The sequence below is a fragment of the Indicator indicator genome, chromosome 1 (assembly GCF_027791375.1).
Source record: "Indicator indicator isolate 239-I01 chromosome 1, UM_Iind_1.1, whole genome shotgun sequence".
Classification (NCBI taxonomy): Eukaryota; Metazoa; Chordata; class Aves; order Piciformes; family Indicatoridae; genus Indicator; species Indicator indicator.
The window spans coordinates 95672269-95696439 of NC_072010.1; the positions used below are offsets into that span (position 1 = coordinate 95672269).

At 43.8% G+C, this 24171-nt stretch overlaps 1 protein-coding gene across 1 annotated transcript in view; it reads left to right on the plus strand.

Moving 5' to 3' along the window:
- Positions 1–24171, plus strand: part of CRACR2A (calcium release activated channel regulator 2A) — a 59204-nt gene that overhangs the window by 16168 nt on the left and 18865 nt on the right. The window contains 4 exon segments of the mRNA XM_054390727.1: positions 2188–2284; positions 4354–4361; positions 6511–6656; positions 23920–24171. Of these exon segments, the coding sequence (XP_054246702.1) occupies positions 2188–2284; positions 4354–4361; positions 6511–6656; positions 23920–24171 (503 nt within the window).

The following is a 24171-nucleotide window of genomic DNA, read 5'->3' on the forward strand; positions in this document are numbered from 1 at the left end:
TGACAATCATGTTTTCTTACAAAGTCTCTTAAATCTCCTCTACTTCTCTTGTAGTCTGATTTTTGTTTATTGTTCTGTCCTGTTTTTTCTCCTAAAACATGGACACTAACAAGAAGTGCCAGTATGCTCCAGGAAAGAGTTGTCTTAGAATCAGTTAGGTGGGAACACATCCGTTCTTCACCTAACTTTCAAACTCAATGAGGTTGCGCAAGGACTTGTCCAAATGAGTTTTGAGTGTGCAAATGACTGAGGTTACACAGCTTCTCTGTGTGGTGTGGGACAGCTAGCCATGAGCTACTGGCTCATGTCTTTTTGTTGTATTGAAATCAAACCTTTTTTTTTTTAATTTCTTTTTTTTTTAAACCAATGCACGACTTCAGACAACACACAGTATACAACATTGTCAGAATTATTGGATATATTGCTTTCATTCTCAATCAGATGAAAACTTTCATGACCCAAATATACAAAGAATTTTTTGTTTTCCTGACATAAACTGTATTACAGCAAAAAACTGTTTAAGGACTCAGTCTTTTCACTTTCCTCATGTGGTAGTAAATTTGACTCAAATGTCAATTTTTTTTTCATTCCAATCTGAGAGCAGTTTTTAGTAGTGGATGAGATGAACTTTTTTATATAAATTTTGTGTATCAGCTGAAGTTTAAAAAGTATTTGTAACTTTGCCTAACAGCAATTGTGGAAGAAATGGTTTATATACTCTTAATAGCCAACTGTATATGCTCTTAATAGCCCAAAACTGACGCTGTATTGAAAATCCTAAAATAACAAAGACTTTTGCATCAGAAATAATTTCTGGATCTCCCAATTAGTTGTAGTTCGGAGGTAAAGCCATTTCTTTCAAGCTTTTCCATTAAAGCTTCCCACTGAAGCTATTTACAGTTTAATCAGCATTCACACTAATGATTGTCAGACACTCAAGAAATACTGTTTCTTGGCATGAATAATTTGGCATTTGGGGAGATCTGTTAAATTCTTGCTCTAATGCAAAGTTTCACAATGACTTTACAGCCTGGAGAGATGCATTGATGCCATATAAAAGGGGAATTATTATAGCTTGAAGAGCAGCTCCTGAGGAATACATTTAAAGAAATTGGCAAGGTGCAGATGAGTACAAATTGTAGCTATTTATGATACTTAATACCCTGCTGACTGAAGGGTGTACAAAAGGAGAAGTTACTCTCTTTTTTTCACTTGGATATATATTCTTCCACACAAGAAGCCAGTTAACATGCATTTGAAAACCCCATTACATGTAATACTGAAGGGGAAAAGCATGTAGGAATCACTGCTGTCTTGAGGGAATTTAAATTTTTGTTCAGAGGCATTTGTCTGAAGACCTTAGAGAGTAGAAGCCTGTTGTGGAGGAGTAGGACAAATTCACTGCTGATACAAACCGCTGGAAGTAAGTTTTACTCAGGGGAGGTCTTGGAGTTTGTCTCAGTTGAGGATTGTCTGAAGCAGTAATCTCAAATACTAGTGGCAGTTCCCAGCAGTGAATGGCAGAGCCTGAAGCTCATATGACTTGCATATATGTGTGGAATATCTGTGACATGTTGTTAGTGATGGATTTTAAAGGTAGCAGGTTACTTAAACTTAAGATGAGTTGCTGTGCTGTGTGTCAGTAGCCTGTATATCCCACATTTCTGTATGTGAGTTACAGTATGACTCCATTTATATTTGCCCAAGTTGTTTCTATCAGTACATTCTCAGCAGTTGTCTGGTTCAAGGAACCAAATGTTCAGAAAGCTATTCACTTTTTTCCCCCCTTTTTTCCCCTGCTTGTTTAGCTCTCTGAAGCAGCTAACTGTTGCAACAGATGAGCATGAATGCTAGGGTATGAGAGAATACGTGTAGCTGGAAATAGAAGGATGCATTCTAGCTTCATTGACTTAGGCTGGCTAAGCTCAGATGAAATACTTCTGCTTCCCCTTTGTAGACTTAATGTCTACTCATATGCAGTCACCATATCCTATAGAAACTGCAGTCACTGAAATTGCTGAACTACACCAGTTTAGAGATGGTCAGAGTCCAGACTCCTTCAACTGGTTTCTACCAGTAGCTCACTATGTTCACTGTAAAAAGCTTGCTTATTATTTTCATGCCTTATGTCTCCTGCTGATAAAGTTGTGCTGTTCTGTTAATCCATATCCTTTTTGGATTTTGCAGGACACAGAGAGGTTTCAGTCCTACAGTAAAGAGCTGGAGTGCAAGCTCCTGTCAAAAGAAGAAGAAATGGAACAATTGGTTAAAAACCAGAAATGGGGTTTAACCAATATCTTCCATAGTGGAAAAATCAGATAATATTTATTTGTTAATCTGATTTTCCGTTTGGTACTATTTTAGTCCCAAAAATGCAAGTTGGTGTGATGTGGTTCTGCCAAACTATGAGCTTCTATTGCTTTTGTGTCATTAATATAGATACCTGGATGTACTTAAAAGGAGTCAATTTTAAGTCTGGTGCAATCAAGTAATACAAGCAGCAGTATCAGGAAAGTTTATGATTATTATCTACATGTTTGTTGTCTACTATTGCCTATCTTGGAGAACATGAAACATTTATGTTATTTTTACTTGATTTTTTTAAAAATTAAATTTTCCTTTTCCTATTCATTGTATTGTTTATTATTAATCGTATTATAGAATCATAGAATAGTTTTAGTTGTAAAAGACCTTTAAGATCATCAAGTCCAACTATTATCTAACTCTGCTTCTGGTGCTAAACCATGTTTACTGTTTTTCTAATTCATTTGTAATTCCTATTACTTAGCATTTATTCTCTCATTATGAATTTGCAGGAGTCTCAACAAGGGTGCTTTTGAATGACAGTACCTTCATAGTAGCATAAAAATTGCACCGTCTCATTTTATTAAAAAGGAATCTGTCTTGGGATAAATGGAATTCACTGCTTTTAATGATGTGATGAATGAGATAATTTTATTCACAGGATTGATAACTCTTGAAACTTTAGTCATTCAACCAGCAGATTGGTACCATTGTCAATCTTACACATAATATTTTATTATTTTTGTTCTGGTATGGTAGCCTAGCCTGTTCATTTGGATGCTTAGATAAAGCACAAGGTGTGCACAATAGTGTTCCTCAAGGGGTGTGTGATGACATCTCAGAAGGGGACACTGGGCACAGAGGATGCGCAGCATAACATCTAAGGAACAAAATCTTGTGTAAGGGGAAGAACTTAGGTGTGGACCTGATAAAATGAAGGAGAGTTACTGGGTTTCTCTCATAAAATGATGTGCTGCTGGCAGCCATCGAAGAGCATGCTCTTGGGCTTCTGAGTTAGAAATCCATAAGAACATGGATCAATATCACTCAAAAAATGCAAATTAAGTGATAGAATTGTTAAGAAAGACATAAACACCAAAATAACTCCCTGCCACTGTATAAATATATCATAATTAATATGCACCTGGAATAAATAGGAAAATAAAAGGCAAAAAATACAGAAAGGATGCGCAGCTGAGAACAAGGGAATGCATGAAGAGTTCTTTATATGTGTCTTTGAGGGAGACTGATAGCTGTCCTCAGCAACAGTTTGTTTGTATTGGGCAATCCCAATTCTTTGTGCAATTGTAAACTTGTGAGGTTTTCCTCCCATTTCTGTTAAAAAAAAAAAGAAAAAAAAAAGAGAAAATAGGCCATCAGCTACTGTGTCTCTGCTTGGCCTGTGGTAATTGGTTATTTCTCTCTGCTTTTTAGATTATTTTAAAACATGTCTGTGGGCCATGAGTCTTTCCCAATTAGCTTTCATCTGCTTGACCATGGGTGCCAGCTCCAATAAGCAGCTAGAGCCTGTTGAGTCTATGCCATTCTATAACAATTGAACATCTATCTAATGAGTTATTCCACTATATTGGCATTGTTTAAATGATGGAATTAAAAGTAGTGTTTGGCATCACTTAAACGATTGTATAAATACAGTAAAAGGAACGAGCTCTGTAATACTGTGAAGTAACTGTTATGGTCAAGGGGAGAATTATTTATTAATTACCCTCACAAGAATAATAAATGATATGGCAAATGGGTATTCATAAAAATAGTAACCCTTTATTAATGAAAATTGCCAAAACTTGAATAGGATCATTGTACAGTTGGAATATATATTTACAATGGGAATATGCAGTCTTAGGGCAAAATACAAACAATTCAATGCAAGCTGGGAAGCAATAACTTGGAAAGTGGCCGAGAGCAGATAACGCTTGATTACAGCGGGGGGAGGCTCAATAAAAACCTTTACATCCAAAGGGCAATGAATTAATTACTCACAGCTAGTTTTATCCACATGGGGATGTTGCTGCTGCTGTTGTCTGAGAGTTTACCACGTGGTCCCAGGCTGATCTGGCTTCAGCGGATGGCGGGAAGTTAATGACGCTCTTCACGACGGGCTTGGTTTCTGGGTAAACTGAGGCACGGCACAATTCTGGTGGCAGGGGGAAACAGGCTAGGCGGAACCGTCTTCTAGGCTTGTGGCTTCTCTGGCTTGCATGGGTGTGGCTCGTGGCTTTATCCCAGTCTCTGGACCAGGCACTTGATGCAGGGCAGGGCAACTCGAGGCAGCTTCTACAAGACAGGTCCAAGTAGGCTTTAAGCAAATTTTGAAGCAAGGCAAGGCAAGGTAAGGGTGACTACCAAGTCATTTGTATATATACATCTTGACAGAGATCGATTGGTCCAATGGGGCACTGAAGCTAACGTGTAGCTGCCCAATGGAAAGGCATTCTACCAGGCTATAACCATAAAAGGCAGAAACAAAACCTTGTATCCGGGGGAACAGTGGTCAGCTTATGTGCTCTCAGCCCAGATAAACATCTTGTTTACCAGATAGGCAGGAGTCCTGTCCCCTTTGTTCTTTTCCCCATGTTGCCCTGTTTTTCTGCAGGAGGGAGGAGAAAGAAAGGGAGACTGTATGGACATCTTAAGGCCTGTCTGGGCTTGTACTGGGCCATGTCATGGCCCTACCATGACAGTAATGCTTTCTCCACTTGTGTCTTGGGACTTAAATACTGCTGAGCATAGTTTCAACATAATTATTTTTCTCAGATGAGTAAGCACCAGGACTTCTAACAAATATTTCTGACATCTGTAACTGTGATTCTTGGAGCTGATGATGGCTGCCATTTTAGTTATAATTCCAGGTCACTCTCCGTACAAGTTTTGAGATGGCCACAGTATTCTGTAAGTGGGATTTCTACTGCTCAAACTTTTTGAAAGTTCATCTTTGTGCGATCGCTTTTTGCATTTCCCAAAACCACTCCTCTGGTTAAGGAAGTCTCATCTGCTAGTAAACTGAATCATTGTGTTTTTTACTTAGACTACATAACTTTGATTTGTCAAAGAACTGAACGCAATACTCAGGAACTGAAGTGCTCTATCAGCATAAACCAGCATTGCTTGTCTATTTTGATGCCCAGCTAGTCAGTGTTCCACGTGAACTATAAGTCTGCTCAGGCTACAGTTCAGCAATAGGTTAAGCTGCTGCTGCTGCTGCTGCGTGTGCCCACTCTGCTCTTGTCCCTGACCGTTCACAGTCCCAGATAGAAAAGCATTTTCTGCTTTTGTTTTGAATGTGGACCTTAAGGTTGCATTCAAAACCAAGACACGTGGAATGAACAGACTGACAGATCTGTGTGTGGATGGATTTTGGTTTGGGTGAGCTCTTCCTGTTGGAATGTGCAAAATGACAGTTCCAACACTGTGTCTCAGATTAAGAAGACTGAACTGGCATCATTGTAATGCTCCTAATACATTTTACATCTCTCAAAATGCATACTGGGGAAAAAAATTAAAAAAGCTTTTCTATCTTCAGGCCAGCAGTACCTTCCCTAATATGCAGTGGACTAATTTTAGTCTACATAACTTTTGCTCTATCATCTTAATTTGCTCAGTTAGCCAGAAACCACTGTCATCTGCAGTTACCTGTTTCACAGGGAGGATGTATCTTTCCTTTCTATATACTTTGGAGACTTGATATGAAAATTAATAAAAAAGCTCTAATTCACACTTCTTGGCAGATTTAGTGGAGGTGGCAGAAAAGTTACTGCTTGTTGCTATTGCTGGGGATGAGAAGGTTTGTCAGCTACCAGATTTAAACTTAACAGTTTTTAGGCAGAATTCTGAACCACTTTTTGTAGGCCTTGTCATTGTGGGAAGTTGTCTAAAATATCAGTTGTGAATATCAGCTAAATACTGATAATCTGCTCTGTAAATACCTTTTTTGTGGTTTGTCTTGGTGCATTTTTTTAACTGGATTAAATGAAGTCATAGAATAGAATGGCTTTATTTTTGTGTAACTTAATTATATCTGTACGCAGAGCAGTGGAAGAGCACCATACATGTTTTATTCATACAGCTCTGGTAGAAATAACTTCCCTATTCAACTAACCTTTAAGACTTGAATTGAAAAACCTCAAAATCAAGATGCCATAGTTATAATACTTTCTGTTCATTTTCCTTCCATACCAGTTAGAGTAGCAGTGTACAAACCTTCTCACTGGTAAAGAAGAAACCAAAGAAGAGAACACCAAGCTGAAGCTGACTAACCTGGAGAGAACATCTCACAAACAACAGTTACAGGTGCTTCAGGAGGAGACATCAAGACTAAATGAGGAGAAGGAAATGTAAGTCTCTGTCTTCTTCAAGATGTCAGTGTTTTCCCACCCAACTCCCGTTATTTGTTGGGAATGTTTGGTATTAAAAATCAGACCAATTCATTAAAAAGTATCATAGTTCTGAAATACCAGTGGGCTTCCTCACATAAATGTATTCCTAGTTGAACTATGTAGCTCAGAGCTATGGCTAGTTGTCATATTTCAGCATAAAGCAGAATATTAGATCAGATGGCATACTATTTTCTATTAAGGTTTGTGCCAAGTTGTCCTTAGCTATTACTAATTTAGTTTTTCTTGAGGGTATAAATAATGAACATTGTTTCTAAATTATTTTTAAAGACCAGCCACTGTGTTTAGAATGCTATTTTTGAGGTTGCATGTCTGATGTGTGTTTTGGAAGTAGAAAATAGAAGTATTCCTCTTCAAGGTGGTTTTTTTCAGATCAAGTGCAAAGACTGTGGAATGATGTGGTTTTAAAGCTATGGAAAAAAACTGCCCAGTGTTCAGATAGCACTTTGGATTCAATAGTATTTTGTGGAATTAGAGCTCAGTCCTACTCAACCACACCTGCAGTGTTGTTCTGAACATAGAGAATATGTATCAGTCTAGAAATACCTGAGTTTTTGAAGCAGGTTTAATGTTCAGACTGTGCACAGGAAGAACTTGAGTCTTCACTGAAAGGCAAAAAACAGTTTAAGGCCAGACAGTGAATTAAGTCAACATAAATGGTGTACAGCTAGTGTAAAAATCTGAGACACTGTGTCCAATGTTTAAGGCTGAGTAACTGCTAAAGCCAGGTGTGTCAGTGTGAGCTGAAATTCCGCCCCCCCACCGACAATAACCAGGCTAGCTCAGTCTAAGCGAATGAAAGCCGTATTTACAAGCAAAATCTACAATCTATGATGAAATGCAAATATACAACATTTAAAAGCACAACCAAGCTCTCTTTGCTTCCCCCCTAAGGGCACCTTTCCCAAGGGGCCTCTCTCCCAGGGGCTTCCTCCCCAGGCCCTCCTGGCAGAAAGCAGAGTTAGCTAAAGCAGAAAAGTTGTTAACTTAGCTTGCCAAGGTCAGTGTGTTATCTTCAGCCAGAAGAGAAGACGAAAACAGCAGCCAGACACCCCAGCAAGCTACCCCGACTGCGGACTGCAGAGTGCCCACTTTCTTTTGAGTAATAGTTCTTAAACATTTCTATCTATCCAATGGAAGTGTTTAGAACAATCATTATTTTGCTTTCTTACACCCAATAGTGACTTCTTTACACTCTTTCACTTTCTCTGCTTGAACTTTGCAAGGAAAAATTAAAAAGACAGTTTCAAACCATCACAGTCCACCCCTTGTAAACAATTCCATTGGCTGCAACTACTATTTGTCTAATCTAAAATAATATTTACAACAATGAGTGAATAAAAATCATAGTCCATTCCGGCTATCTCAGATGTAGATGATTCAAAAGGGTAAAATCACAGGAAAAAACAGCAAACAGCTTGTTTCCTCGCAGATGGAGTGAAGAAAGGAATAGGAACTCTCAGGTGACTCAGGGCTCTCAGGGTTCGTAGGGTTCGTGCACCATAGATCTCATGGATTCTTCTTTGGCCGTGATGTTGTATCTGCGCAACACTCTGAATTTAACCTCTCTCAGCCAAAGTTAAATTTCTTTGTGGAATACACTGAATTTCACCATTTTCTTGCATCACCCAATAGGTGTGACCAGGACCTTCAGCAGAAACCACCCCTCGGACAGGTTTGGACACTCCTGAAGGGGAAAATACCCAAACAGTTTTCCCTAACAGATTCTTTTCTCTAATAACAGGAACTCTTATCACCTTCCTCCTTTTGCAACAAATCTGATTGGGCAGGTCCAGCTCAATTCACTGAACCTCTACTATTCACCAACCAGGTTGCTTGTGCTAAATGCTTCTCCCAGTTTTTCAAAGATCCACCCCCCATGGCTCTGAGAATGGTTTTCATCAAACCGTTGTAGCATTCGATCTTCCCTGCAGCTGATGCATAGTAGGGAATGTGGAATATCCACTCAATGCCGTCCTCTTTGGCCCATTTTTTTACAAGATTGTTTCTGAAATGAGTTCCATTGTCTCACTCAATCCTCTCTGGAGTTCTGTGTCTCTACAGGATTTGTCTTTCCAGACCAAGAATGGTGTTACGTGCAGTTGCACGAGGAACTAGATAAGTTTCCAACCATCCAGTGCTTGCCTCTACCATAGTCAGCACATATTGCTTACCAGATCGAGAACTTGTACTTGGACTATTGGTCACCATACCACAAAGGCTTGATCCTTTTTGCCTGCTTAATAGCAGCACAAATGTCACAGTCATGGATGGCTTGTGTGATAGCATCCATGGAAATGTCAATGGATCTGTCACGAGCCCATCGGTAGGTTGCATCTCTGCCTTGATGTCCTGACGAGTCATGGGCCCACCGAGCTAAGAACAGCTCACCTCGGTGTTTCCAGTCAAGATCAGGATCAGAGTTTGTGTCCACTTGGGAAACTCTTGCAGCTAGATCTGCCTGATGGTTGTGGTGTTATTCCTCAGTAGCTTTGCTCTTAGGAATGTGAGCATCAATGTGTCTCACTTGCACTGGGATTCTCTCAATGCAAGCAGCAATGTCCTGCCACAGATCTGCAGCCCAGATTGGCTTTCCTTTTCTCTGTCATCCATTCTTTTTCCAGTCTTTCAGCCAACCCCACAAGGCATTGGCTACCATCCACGAGTCAGTGTAGAGATAAAGCTTTGGCCATCTCTAACATTCAGCTACGTTAAGAACTAGCTGGACAGCTTTTACCTCTGCAAATTGACTGGATTCTCCTTCTCCATCTCTTGCTTCTGCAACCTGTGTGTTGGACTCCACAATGCAGACTTCCACCTTCGCTTGTTTCCAACCAGACGACAGGAACCGTCTGTGAACAAAGCATTTCTCTTTTCGTCATCAGACAGATCACTGTAAGGAGGAGCTTCCTCAGCACGAGTTACTCTCTCCTCTGGAGGTTTTGCACAGCTTATGCCTTCTGGCCAGTTTGTGATCACCTCCACCAAACCTGGTCTTTCTAGATTTCCCATTCGAGCTCTCTGTGTTATCAGAGCCATCCACTTAGACCAGATAGCATCTGTTGCATGATGTGGTGAAGAACCTTTGCCTTTGAACATCCAATTCAGAACTGGTAATCTAGGAGCTAGAAGAAGTTGTGACTCAGTTCCAGTCACTTCAGAAGCAGCTTTTACTCCTTCATAAGCAGCTAAAATCTCTTTCTCTGTTGGAGTGTAGCTAGCTTCTGAGCCTCCGTAGCCACGACCCCAGAAACCAAGAGGATGTCTGCATGTCTCACTTGGAGCTCTTTGCCATAAGCACCAGGTTGGACCATTGTCACTCGTGGCCGTGTACAGAATGTTCTTAATGTCTGGACCAGTTCGGACAGTTCCCAGACCCATCGCTTGGACTACCTCTCGCTTTATCTGGTGAAAGGCTGCTTGTTGCTGAGGACCCCACTGGAAACTGTTTTTCTTTCGAGTCACATCATATAGAGGTTTCACAATCTGACTGTATCCAGGAATGTGCAGTCTCCAAAATCCCGCTATGCCTAAGAAACGTAGAGCTTCTTTCTTGTTGATGGGATTTGCCATGGTGGAGACTCTGTTTATCACATCCATTGGGATGTGACGGCGACCATCTTGCCACCGCACTCCCAGAAACTGGATTTCTCTGGCAGGTCCTTTCACCTTGTCTCGCTTGATAGCGATACCAGCTTTTAAGAGAATGTCAATGATTTTGTTACCTTTCTCAAAGACCTCTTCAGCAGTTTCACCCCAGACGATGATATCATCGATGAACTGAATGTGTTCTGGAGCTCCACCTTTCTCCAAAACATCATGGATCACTGCATGGCAGATGGTTGAACTGTGAATCCACCCCTGGGGCAAACAATTGAATGTGTATTGAATGCCTCTCCAGGTGAAGGCAAACTGAGGCCTGCATTCCTCTGCTATGGGAATAGAGAAGAAAGCATTAGCAATGTCTATGGTAGCATACCATTTGGCCTGCTTGGATTCCAGCTCATATTGGAGTTCCATCATGTCTGGTACAGCTGCACTCATGGGTGGAGTTACTTCATTCAAGGCACGGAAATCAACTGTCAGACGCCACTCTCCATTCTGCTTTCTCACAGGCCAGATTGGACTGTTGAAACGTGAATGAGTTTTGCTGATGACCTTCTGACTCTCCAACTGACGAATCAAGTTTTGAATGGGCACCAAAGAGTCACGGTTGGTTCTGTATTGTCTGTGATGCACAGTTTGAGAAGCAACCGTCAACTTCACATCCTCTATCTCATGTTGTCCCACAACTGCAGATTCATCTGAAAGCTCAGGTCTAATAGAAAACTTCAATTTTCTTCCCTCAATTTCTACAGTTGCTGTTCCAAAGGCCCATTTGTAACTCTTAGAGTCTTTGAAACGCCCTTCTCTCAGAAAATCAATTCCCAAAATAGAAGGTGCATTAGGACCTGTTACAATAGTATGTTTCTTCCACTGCTTCCCAGTTAAACTTATATCAACCTCTATCTTAAAGAACTCTTGAGATCCACCAGTGACTTCTTGAATAGTTATAGATTCTCCCCCTTCATAATTTGATGGTATTATGGTGCACTGAGCTCCTGTGTCAACCAAGGCCCTGTACTTCTGAAATTTTGAAGTGCCAGGCCACTGGATGTACACATCCCAACAGATTCTGTTATCTCCATTGTCCCTTACCTCCCCTGGCAGAAGGCAGGGCACCCCTAATTGTGGGGATTACATCCACATGTACAGCTGGCACAATGTCCAGCACCAGAATTAGAATCACTGTTGGAGCTATTGGAGTTGTTCTGGGAAACTGAGGAAGTGACAGCTACCCTTCTGGTATTGCTACCTCGGGATCTGCCACTGTGCAGCTCCTATAACCTCCTGAAAAGATCAGAAGTTGGTTGACCATCCCATCTGTTCATGTTCTCACCAAACTGATCATGCAGAGTTATCCAGATATTGCCACATGATTGCCTCTGCTGTCTGTTTTGTTTTGACCTGTTTTGGAATGGCCTTCTTGGAGGACGTCTGTTCCTGACAGCTGAAACTTGTATCCATCTAGAGGAATCAGAATCAGAATCATCCCCCTTCATCAAGTTGGATGTGGAGGTTTTAAATTCCTCTATCAGCTCTTTCAAGCAATTCTTTAGCTCTCCAGACAGAGTTTCAATGGCTGAAACTAAAGAAGTATGTGCGAGACTATCTTCCAATTGCCTCATTTGGTCAGTGAAATGGCCAACAGTGGGAGGCACTCCACCATAATTTCTTGCCACAATCCTGCTTGCCAGAATAGTAGCATAATTAGGAGAAGCAAGCTTAATGAGCTTTTTGGCAAGGCCTGTTCCAACAGGAATTTCATCAGGATTCAGAGTCTTATGATCTCCGTACATCACTTCTCTCACAGCAAACTCTCTCAGACACTTGATTCCCTTATCTATTGTGGTCCAAGGCTTAGGGTTCCATGGTAAATCATCTCTGCTGGGATACCTCAGCAGGACTGCCAGTAGGAGGCCTGCCCACAGAGAAACTTTACCAATGCACTTGCCTAGATGCCTGTCTATGCCTGTATCCTTTGACAGCATACCCAACTGGGAGGCCAACTTGTCGCCTACCACCAACGCTGGAGCTCCCATATCAAAACACCTGGCTAGCCAAGACATGACTGGCTCAGTGTCTCCTCTGATGTAATCCTTCCTCACATGTCTAATTTCCTGACTGGGTGCATTAGCTGACTGTATGTCATCCTCATCGTCATCATCATCATCATCTTGAGGTCGCTGTCCCCATACTCCTACCGTAATCCTCCATTTCCTTGAGTTCAGAGGCACTTCCAGCAGTTGCTAATTTACCGGGGTCCACATCCTGACCTACATCTCCATCATCCATGTGTGGTCTCAAGAGGTCTGCCAGAGTTTTAAGGCTAACCTTCTCTTCCTCCCCAGAAGGATCTTTCTTAACAAAGGGACCCTGAGTAGAGGGACCCTCACCTCCTTCTGCACCATCTCCTGCACCATCTACATCTCCTTCTGTGGCTCCTTTGTGCTTTCTGGTGACAGTGGCAACCAAATTCACTGGGCTAGCTTTCACATTCACAGCAGAGCTTGCAGGAGCAGTGGAATTCTGTGCAGATTTGGCAGGCACAGAGGGATTCTGTACAGGGTCAGCAGGTGCAGAGGAATTCTGTGCAGGGTTGGCAGGAGCAGAGGAATTCTGTACAGATTCTGCAGGAACAGAAGGATCCTGTGCAGAGTCAGCAGGTACACTTTGAGACCCTGCAGCTGCTGCTGTGTCCATCTGGGCAGCAGAGGGAGGAGGAGGAGACTGTGCCTCGGTAATGGAGTCTGCCTGCGCAGCCGTGTCTGCCTGTGTAGCTGTGTCTGCCTGTGCCTCATTAATGGTGTCTGCCTGAGTAGCCATGGCTGTTATCTCAGATTCTGGCACGCTTCCCAGAGCTCCTGGCACAAATCCTGCAGTTCCTGCTGCTGGCTCTGAGTCAATGCTATCGGCAGCTTTCTCACAAACCTTAACTGTGATCTCCTGGACACTGTAATCAGAATCAGAACCTAATTCCAAATCTCTCTGAGCTTTTCTATGTTTCCTCTTACGTCTACGCAGGTTGGAAGAGCAAGTAGCCTTATGTCTTTCTTGATACAGTGCTACCAATAGCCAAATGTTTACTGCCACAAGCACCAGAATCAAGATTAGCATAAAAATCAATTTGGGATTCCATTGGTTCACATAATCCTCTGCAAGAGGAATAGCAAACTCAAATGCTTCTGCTGGCAGGTTTATAGTTGAGTTACCATATCTCCCTAGCCCGATAAGACCACAACAGAAATCAACAACATTCAGTAACTTGTTCTTAAACCAAAGAAATTACTTGTATGCCACATATCTCACAATCTTGTCTATCATGCAGGAAATGGCCCATCTGTAGACAATCGCACGGATAACAGAGGAAACAGAATGACTCAGAATCCAAAACAGCTTCATTTTGCTTTCTAATCTGAGCAGGAATAAATCATACAAACAATCGCCTCACGTTGGAGCGCCAAAAATAAAAATATGTCAGTGTGAGCTGAAATCCCCCCCCCACCGACAATAACCAGGCTAGCCCAGTCTGGAAGCAAATGAAATTTTGGCTGGTGAGCTGATCAGGATAGACACTGGGTCCGCTGTGCCTGCTTTGGGTTCTCTCTCTTTTTGTTTCTTTTCGGGGTTTGCGGGGCGGAAAGACCCCTGGCAGAGAGCGACAACCAGCGGTCGTCCTCTCGCGTGCCTGCTCGGGATTGTGACGTCAGCCGCGGGAATTTTTAAAACCCAGCGGAGCTGAGTGCGCGACGCCATTTTGGCTGGTGAGCTATAGGCTTCTTGCCTGGTTGCACGTGCCAGGTCAGCTGACAGGGTACAGGGGAAAAAACAAAACAAAACAAAACAAAACAAAAAACAACCCTCAATAAAATCTCTGATCTTAAGATCTCTTGTCTGCAGGTACCTACCATGGTAGCAACTCGGACAAAGGGTGTTAAACATGCAGTAGGTTCTCAGACTGAGTTTCTCTGCAAGCATGCTGGTGTTCAGGCTTCTGGCTGCAGTGAGTGTTCAAGCCTGGCACTTGGTGTGGAGGGTGAAGGAGACACCTGTGTCAGGTGTGACCAGATGAATTTTCTCATAAATTTGGTAGCTGAGCTGAAGGATGAAGTGGCTGAGCTGAAAGCAGAAGTAGCAAGGCTCAGGACCATACGAGAATGTGAAAGGGAGTTGGATATGTGGGAACAGGCTTTGAAACCCTCTCCAGTTGAGGGGAGCAGTGGAGGGTGGATACGGGTCCCTGTCAGGGGAAGCAAAGGGAATGCACCCCGACCCTCTTCCCCTCCCCTGCTGCCCTTGAGCAATAACTATGAGACTCTGCAGGCTGAGGGCAATGTGGATGAGAGTATTGTAGAGGAACCGATCAAGGAGATACCAAAGACGAAGCAGCCCCCCCAAACCTTAATGACCAGTGCTACAAAGAAGAAGAGAAAGGCTATAGTTATTGGAGACTCTCTCTTGAGGGGAACAGAGGGACCCATATGCCGTCCTGACCCATCCCATAGGGAGGTGTGCTGCCTACCTGGGGCCCGGGTGAAGGACATCACCCAGAGGTTACCTAAACTAACCCAGCCCTCTGACTATTACCCATTGCTGGTAATTCAGGCTGGAAGTGAAGAAATTGAAAAGAGCAGCACCAGGAAGATTAAAAAGGAAATTAAGGCCCTTGGGAAATCAATTGACGGGGCAGGAGCTCAAGTGGTGTTCTGCTCAGTTCCCTCAGCAGCTGTGGTGTACACTGAGAGGAACAGGAAAACCCACACCATCAACAGTTGGCTTAGGAGATGGTGCCAGCAGCGGAATTTTGGCTTCTTTGATCACGGGGCAACTCTTACTGCACCTGACCTGCTGGACCAAGATGGGTTGAATTTATCTAGAAAGGGTAAGAGGGTGCTGGCACTGGGGTTGGCAGGACTCATTGGGAGGGCTTTAAACTAGGTCTGAAGGGGGTGGGTGTGGAAACCAGTCTCCCTGGAAAGGAGGGAGGACCACACAAACTGGTGAAATCAGCAGCCCAGCTGAAGTGCATGTACACCAATGCACGCGGTATGGGCAACAAACAAGAGGAACTGGAACTCTTGGTTCACCAGGAAGACTATGATGTAGTTGCCATCACAGAAACGTGGTGGGACGATTCTCACAATTGGAGTACTGCACTGGGGGGTTATAAGCTCTTTAGGAGAGACAGGCAAGGGAGAAGAGGAGGAGGGGTGGCCCTGTATATTAGGGAATCTTTTGATGCCTCAGAACCCGAGGTTGCAGATGAAAGGATTGAATGCTTATGGGTTAAAATCAGAGGGAGGCCACACAAAACTGACATCCTGGTTGGAGTCTGTTATAGACCACCCAACCAGGATGAGGAGCCCGATGAGGTATTCTATAAGCAGATGGAAGCTGTCTCAAGATCATCAGACCTTGTCCTTGTGGGGGACTTTAACCTACCAGACATCTGCTGGGAACTTAATTCAGCAGAGAGGAGACAGTCCAGAAGGTTCCTAGAGTGCATGGATGACAACTTCCTGATGCAGCTCTCTTAGGTGAACCTACCAGGGGCAAGGCTCTGCTTGATCTGCTGTTCTCAAATAGAGAAGGGCTGGTGGGAGATGTGATGGTTGGAGGCTGTCTAGGGTGCAGCGACCATGAGATAGTGGAGTTTTCAATATGCAGGGAAATAGGGAGGAGCAGTAACAGAACCCTCACTTTGGACTTTCAGAGGGCAAACTTCAGGTTGTTCAGGCAACTTATTCAGAAAGTTCCCTGGGTAACAGCCCTTAAGAACAAAGGGGTCCAGGATGGTTGGACCTACTTCAAACAGGAGCTCTTAAAAGCACAGGAACTGGCAGTTCCCACATGCCGTAAGACGAGCCGGCGGGGAAGACGACTGGCCTGGATGAGCAAGGAGCTCCTGAAGGATTTAAGGGAAAAAAAGAGGGTTTATCGCCTTTGGAAAGGGGGGGAGGCAACTAGTGATATGTTTAAGGATGTTGTTAGATCATGTAGAAGAAAAATTAGAGAGGCAAAAGCACAGTTAGAAATTAAACTGGCCGCTTCTGTGAAAGACAACAAAAAGCATTTTTATAAATATATTAATGCTAAAAAGAGGGGCAAGAGGAGCCTCCACTCTTTATTGGACGTGGAGGGTAACACTGTAGCTAAGGATGAGGAGAAGGCTGAGATTCTAAATACCTTCTTTGCCTCCATTTTCAACAGTAAGGCAGGAGGACTTCAGGATAACTGGCCTCCTGAGCTGGTTGATGGGGTCAAGAAGCAGTGTTGTACTCCTGAAATCCATGTGGAATTAGTTCGAGACTTGTTGAGTCACTTGGATATTCACAAGTCCATGGGACCTGATGGGATTCATCCTAGGGTGCTGAAAGAGCTGGCAGATGAGCTGGCCAAGCCTCTGTCCATCATTTTCCACCAGTCCTGGCTCACTGGAGAGGTCCCAGAAGACTGGAAACTGGCCAATGTGACGCCCATCCACAAGAAGGGAAAAACAGAAGAACCTGGGAACTACAGGCCTGTCAGCCTGACCTCAGTGCCAGGGAAAATCATGGAGCAGATTGTCTTGGGGGCAATCACTGCATACCTGAAGGATAGCCAAGGAATCAGGCCCAGCCAACATGGATTTAGGAAGGGCAGGTCCTGCCTCACCAACCTGATCTCCTTCTATGATCAGGTGACCCGCCTGGTGGACGTGGGGCAGGCTGTGGATGTAGTCTACCTGGACTTCAGCAAGGCCTTTGACACTGTCCCCCACAGCAAACGCTTGGCCAAACTGGCAGCTTGTGGCTTGGACAGCAGTACTCTGCGCTGGGTTAGGAACTGGCTGGAGGGCCGAGCCCAGAGAGTGGTGGTGAATGGTGCCACATCCAGCTGGCAGCCTGTCACTAGTGGTGTCCCCCAGGGATCAGTTCTGGGCCCCATCCTGTTCAATATCTTTATTGATGATCTGGATGAGGGGATTGAGTCCATCCTCAGTAAATTTGCAGATGACACCAAGCTGGGAGCAGGTGTTGATCTGTTAGAAGGTAGAAGGGCTCTGCAGAGGGACCTTGACAGGCTGGACAGATGGGCAGAGTCCAACATGATGGCATTTAACAAGTCCAAGTGCCGGGTGCTGCACTTTGGCCACAACAACCCCATGCAGAGCTACAGGCTGGGGTCAGAGTGGCTGGAGAGCAGCCAGGTGGAAAGGGACGTGGGGGTACTGGTTGACAGTAGGCTGAACATGAGCCAGCAGTGTGCCCAGGTGGCCAAGAGAGCCAATGGCATCCTGGCCTGCATCAGGCATAGTTTGGCCAGCAGGAGCAGGGAGGTCATTGTACCCCTGTACACAGCACTGGTTAGGCCACACCTTGAGTACTGTGTCCAGTTCTGGGCCCCTCAGTTTAGGAAAGATGTTGAATTGCTGGAGCATGTCCAGAGAAGGGCAACGAGGCTGGTGAGAGGCCTTGAGCACAAGCCCTATGAGGAGAGGCTGAGGGAGCTGGGACTGTTTAGCCTAGAGAAGAGAAGGCTCAGGGGAGACCTCATTGCTGTCTACAACTACCTGAAGGGAGGTTGTAGCCAGGAGGGGTTTGGTCTCTTCTCCCAGGCAACCAGCACCAGAACAAGAGGACACAGTCTCAAGCTGTGCCAGGGGAAGTTTAGGCTGGAGGTGAGGAGAAAGTTCTTCACAGAGAGAGTGGTTGGCCATTGGAATGTGCTGCCCAGGGAGGTGGTGGAGTCACCATCCCTGGAGGTGTTCAAGAGGGGATTGGACGTGGCACTTGGTGCCATGGTTTAGATAGGCATGAGGTGTAGGGTGACAGGTTGGACTCGATGATCCTTGAGGTCTCTTCCAACCTTCTTGATTATTAAAAAAAAAAAAAAAAGAAAGAAAGCTGTATTTACAAGAAAAATCTACAATCTATGATGAAATGCAATGAATATGTACAAATATACAAAATTTACAACATTTACAAATATCAATCAACAGAAAAGCACAACCAAGATCCCTTTGCTTCCCCCCCAGAGGGGACCTTTCCCAAGGGGCCTCCCCCCGAGACCCCCCTAGCAGAAAGCAGAGTTAGCTAAAGCAGAAAAGTTGTTAACTTAGCTTGCCAAGGTCAGTGTGTTATCTTCAGCCAGAAGAGAAGACGAAAACAGCAGCCAGACACCCCAGCAAGCTGCCCCGACTGCAGACTGCAGAGTGCCCACTTTCTTTTGAGTAATAGTTCTTGGTGTTGGCAGGGATGTCACTGTCGGAGTGACATCTGTGCTAGAGAGGAGAGGCCAGGACTGCTGTATTTGGTTTGACTGAGCTGGAGTTAATTCTTCCCATAACATCTTTCATAGTGCTGTGTTTTGCAGTGATGTAGCTGGATGTTGAGAACACAACAGTGTTTTGGCTACTGCTGAGCCAAGTACAAAGGCTGCGGTTTTCCAACATTTTCTCCCCCAACAGTAGGCTGAGGGTTGGCCAAGATCTTGGGAGGGGACACAACTGGGCCATCTGACCCAAACTGACCAAAGCGGTATTTCATACCATATGACATCAGCTCAGAGAGAAAAGCTAAGTAAAAGAAGGAAGTGTGGTGGCGTTTGTGGATGTTATCTGTCCTCCCGAGCAATCACTACATGGGCTGAAGCCTTTCTTCCTGCGAAGTGACTGAGTGGGGATTGGACTCGATGATCTCTTTGGGTCCCTTCCAACCCCTGACATCCTGTGATCGTCTGCTGATGGGAAGTAGAAAATAACATCTTTGTTTTCTCTTCCTTCCACATACGGCCTTTGCTTTTGCTTTCCATCCTGTTAAATTGCTTCCATCTTGACTCACGGACCTTTATTTATATTTTCCCTCTCCTCTGTCCATCTAAGTAGAAGAGTTGTCACTTTGGTGGGCATCTGGCTCTCAGCCAGGGCCAAAGCACCATGGCTGAAATACACACCTGAGCTACTCAGCCAAAATACTGGTATCTCTAGGAAAACCTGTGTAAGAAATGGTAGAAAACACTGTGCAACAGTAGAGAGAGGAGTAAGAAAAAATATGTGAGAAACAAACTGGAGCGCTGGCAACTCAGGAAGAGTACAAAGTTGTTGCAAGGATTTACAGAGAGAAAATTAGAAAGGCCAAAGCTCGGATAAAACTTCATTTGGCCAGTGTCATTAAGGATGATAAAAAAATGTTTCTGTAAATATGTTAATAGTAAAAGAAGAGCTAAGGAGAATCTCCACCCACTACAGGATGCAAAAAGAAATCTGATGACCAAGGACAAGGAAAAGGATGAGCTGAATGCCTACTTTGCCTCAGTCTTTGTCAGCAATACCAGTTGCTTCCTGAGGGTCTGTAGGAGATTGTCCAGAGTCAAGACATGGACTCAATATGAGTTAAAGTCCTGCTCAGACAGAGTCAAGACATAGACCCAATATGAGTTCAGAATGTTGCTCATTTATTATTATAAGACACAGGCTTTTATAGTATTATTTTATCCACGCGAATAACATTAGTCTGCAATTGTTCACGCGCCTGTTACTGTACGCTGATTGGAATATGGTATCGGCAATGTTTTTCTGCCTTGCGGCTTTAACACCTGGCTTCATCTCCTGTTTACTGCTTTGCCAAGCTTTCTCTTATCAGCCTCTCAAGGACATGTCAGCCTGTTTATAGTTAGTATAGCTTGGATTGTGCAGCTCATGGCCTCCTATCTTCTGGCCATTTCTCTACAAGGGTCCAGCTCCCTGAACTGGAAGACACGGATGGGGACCAGAGCGCAGTCCCCATAATGTGTGAGGAAATGATCAGTGACCTATTGTGCCGCTTAGATGTGCACAAGTCTATGGGCCCAGATGGGATCCACCCCAGAGTACTTAAAGGAGCTGGCATAAGTGCTCACGAAGCCACTTTCCATTATTTGTCAACAGTCCTGGCTAACCATGGAGGTCCCAGTTGACTGCAGGCTAGCTAATGTGACAGCCATCCTCAAGAAGGGCTGGAAGGATGACCCTGGTATTTTAACCCCCGTTTCAGGGGGCCATTGGGTGACAAATGGTTGCATGAACCCTGTTAGTGCTCCGTAAAGGGAATTGCAGAAATGCAGAGAGTAGAAAATCTCAGAAGTCCTCTCAAAAGTCCTTTATTACAGCATTGAAGAACCCCCAGCATCACAGTGTCTATAACAGAATCTTAAAGTGTCGTTTACAGAAGTCCCAGAAGGCCTTAACCAAAGAAGTAGCTAACAGCAGTCCCTAACAGAATCCCTAACCACTCAAATTCCCTAACAGAGTCCCTAACCCCCTAATTTCAGTATTGCCTGAAGTAGCTGATTTTTATATACTTTCTTACCTTTTGCATCAACCCATTTAACCAATAGAATCCAGCCTCATTATACAAGCTAAAAATATTCCCCTATGAAAGGTGCCAGCATGTCCAAAGGTCTGGCTTCTGCAGGATGTTTTTCTTGGCTCACATGTGAAAAGAAGTTTGCAGCTTGGAGTTGGTCAGCTAGGGAATATTTTGTGATGCCATGTGTTCTGCATGCATCTTTGTTTGCAGAACAGCAACTGGTATGCCCTGGGAACTACAGGCCTGTCAGTCTCACCTTGCTGCCAGGGAAGGCTACGGAGCAGGTTATCTTGCATGCCATCACACAGGACACATGAGGCAACCAAGTGATCAGACCCTATCAGCATGGATTTATGAAAGGCAGATCCCACCTGACTAACCTGTCCTCCTTCTACAACAAGGTGACCCACTCACCTAGTGGATGAGAGAAGGGCTGTGGACATTGTCTACCTGGACTTTAATAAAGCCTTTGACATTGTCTCCCACAACATTCTCCTTCAGAAACTTAACAGTGCTAGGCTTGGATAAGTACACTCTGCACTGGATGAAAAACTGGCTATATGGCTTGGCCAAAAGAGTGGTAGTGAACAGAGTTAAATGTGGCCGGCATCCAGTCACAAGCAGTGTTCCCAGGGTGTAGTACTGGGGCCTGTTCTCTTTTAAAATATCTTTATTAACGATCTGGATAAGGGGATTGAATGCACCCTTAGTAACTTTGCAGATGACACCAAACTGGGTGGCTGTTTCAATCTGCTAGAGGGTAGGGAAGATTTACAATGGGATCTGAACAGGTTATACCAATGGACCAAGGTATGAGGTTCAACAAAGCCAAGTGCCAGGTCCTTCACCTGGGTCATAGTTGACCCTGTGGTAAGCTACAGACTTGGAGATATGTGGTTGGAAAGCTGCAACTTGGATAGGGACCTGGTTGATAGTCAACTAATATGAGTTGGCAGTGTGCCCAGGTGGCCAAGAAAGCCAATGGCAATGGAAAGGAGGCTGAGGGGAGGCCTTATCAGACTCCCTGAGAGGAAGTTGGAGCGAGGAGGGGTACAGTCTCTTCTCCCTAGAGGCCTCCCTAGAGGCCTAGAGGAAATGGACCTCCAGGGAAGGTTTGGGCTGGATATTAGGAATTATTTCTTCACTGAAAGAATTATCAAACATTGGAATAGTTTGCTGAGTGCAGTAGTGAAGTCAGCATCCCTGGAGGAATTTAAAATGGCATGTGGACCTGGTGCTTAGGAATGTGATTTAATGGTGACCTTGCAGTCCTTGGTTGAAGGTTGGACTAAATGATCTTTGAAGGTCTCTTCCAACCAAAGATATTTTGTGAAATTTGTTTTGATAAACTACAGAATGAGGGCCACATGCCAGCTTGCTATAATCATCATAATCCTATGGAAATGGAATGACCCAGACAAGGAACTGGCTTGGCTGTGGTGAGAACATAAATAAAGCATGATCAAGAATGGAGATATGACAAACTAAAGGGCATTTGTCTTGCCTTTTACACTGCCAACTGTCCAGTTTGACTGTTAGTGCTGAGTAGAAATGTCAGCACTTCTAATTATTTGTCCTCAATGTTTCTCTTACTTGTGTTTTCTTTGCAGGGAGAGGAACAAACATCTCAAAGATGAACATGACATCATTTTACAGGTTACTTGCTAAAGAGAGAATTAGATTATACATAGAAAGGATCTGGTTTGGGGCTTGTTTTATACTTCCAGAGTATGGAGGAAAGGGGAGATGAAAATAAAAGTAGAGAAATTTGCTATAGCTATTCCACGAGGCTAGAAATTAGGCAGATCTCATGTTTTGTATCCTGATTCAGGTTTTCCATGTAAGTTATTAGCTTTCCCTAGGATGCTTATAATTATTACTGAATCACAGAATGCCAGGTTGGAAGGGACCCCAAGGATCCCCAACCTTTCTAGATGATATTGTGCCTTAAATAAGATGGCCCAACATCCTGTCAAGATGAGTCTTAAAACTGACCAATTTACATGAATCCACTACTTCTGTTGGGAGATTATTCTAGTGTCTAACTGTTCTCATGGTGAAAAAAATTTCTTCTGGATTCCAATTGGGATCTCTTTAGGAGTAACTTGTACCCATTACCTCTCGTCTTTTCCATGTGACTCCTTGGTAAAAGGGAGCCTCCATCTTCCTGGTAGCCACTCTTCATGTACTGGTATGTGGTAAGAAGGTCTACGCTAAACGTGAAAGCTGAAAAAAACCTGCTCAGCCTTGCCTCGTATGGCACACTTTCCAGCCTGTCCTCATCTTTTTTGTACAGCAGGAATCGAAACTTCACAAAGTACTCCAGGCATGGTCTGACAAGTGCTGACTAGAGTGGTACAATGACTTCTTTACCTCTACTATTAATGCCTTTGTTGATGAAACCGAGGATCCTATTGGCTGCCTTTGCCGCTGCAGTATGCTGTTCACCAATGCTGGGCTGCTTGTCCACCAAGACCTCCAGATTGCTTTTGACAGGGCTGCTCCCCATCCAGGTAGATCCCAGCATGAGCTTTACTCCTGAGTTATGTATTTCCAGGTACAAGACCCTACATTTGTCCCCATTGAACTTCATAAGGTTTTTGGTAGCTCTCTTGTTCAGCTTGTCTCCCTGGAGGGTGGCTTACCCTTCTGGAGTGTCAAGCTCACCACTCATTTTGGTGTCATCTGCAAACTTCATCAGGGTGTTCTTAATACCAAAATCCAGATCATTTATGAAGATATTAAACAGCATTGGGCCTATGGAGGATCCCACTTGTGAATGGCTGCCAAGCTGAGAAAGAACTATTTACTACCACTCTCTGGGTACATCAGCTAGTTCCCCAGCTATTTAGGTTGTAATGTGTTAGTTTCTCATGGAGGAGGTTGTGGGGGACCATGTCAAAAGCTTTGGAGAAGTCCAGGTAGACAATATCAATTGCTTGCCCTGAAGCAAATGAGTGAGTTACTTTGTCATAGAAGGCAATCAGGTTTGTGAAGCATGATTTGCCCCTGGTGAATCCATGTGGCTTTTCTCAATTAAGTGCTTCAGCTGACTTGTGACAGTTCCCAGGAGGATTTGTTCCATAAATGGTCAAACACACTCTCTTTCTATATAAACATTATATGATGAGCTGATTTTTCAGTAGGCAGTGAACTGAATCTACTATGCTTATTTTGAGTAGTGAAAAACATAGGGGATTAATTTCAAATGCACTAGAACGAAACAGTAAGGTCCTATATAATTTTGTGAAGGTCTTCCTTTTTTCTCTCTCTAGCCATTCATTTGAAGATTATGATGTTTTCAACAACTCAAAAAGAAGGAATTCTGCTGGACTGAATGGAATTCTCTTTGTAGAGCTTGATGCTGGAGCCATTGGAGGAATATCTAAAGCATCGCATCTCCAAAGAATATCAATTGAGGAAGATCACCTGCCCCAGCTTCTTGACAGGGTGGTTGATAAGCAGATGAACAGATATACTAGAGAAGATGAGAGTACCTCTGAGATGGAAATAGATAAGAAAAACAA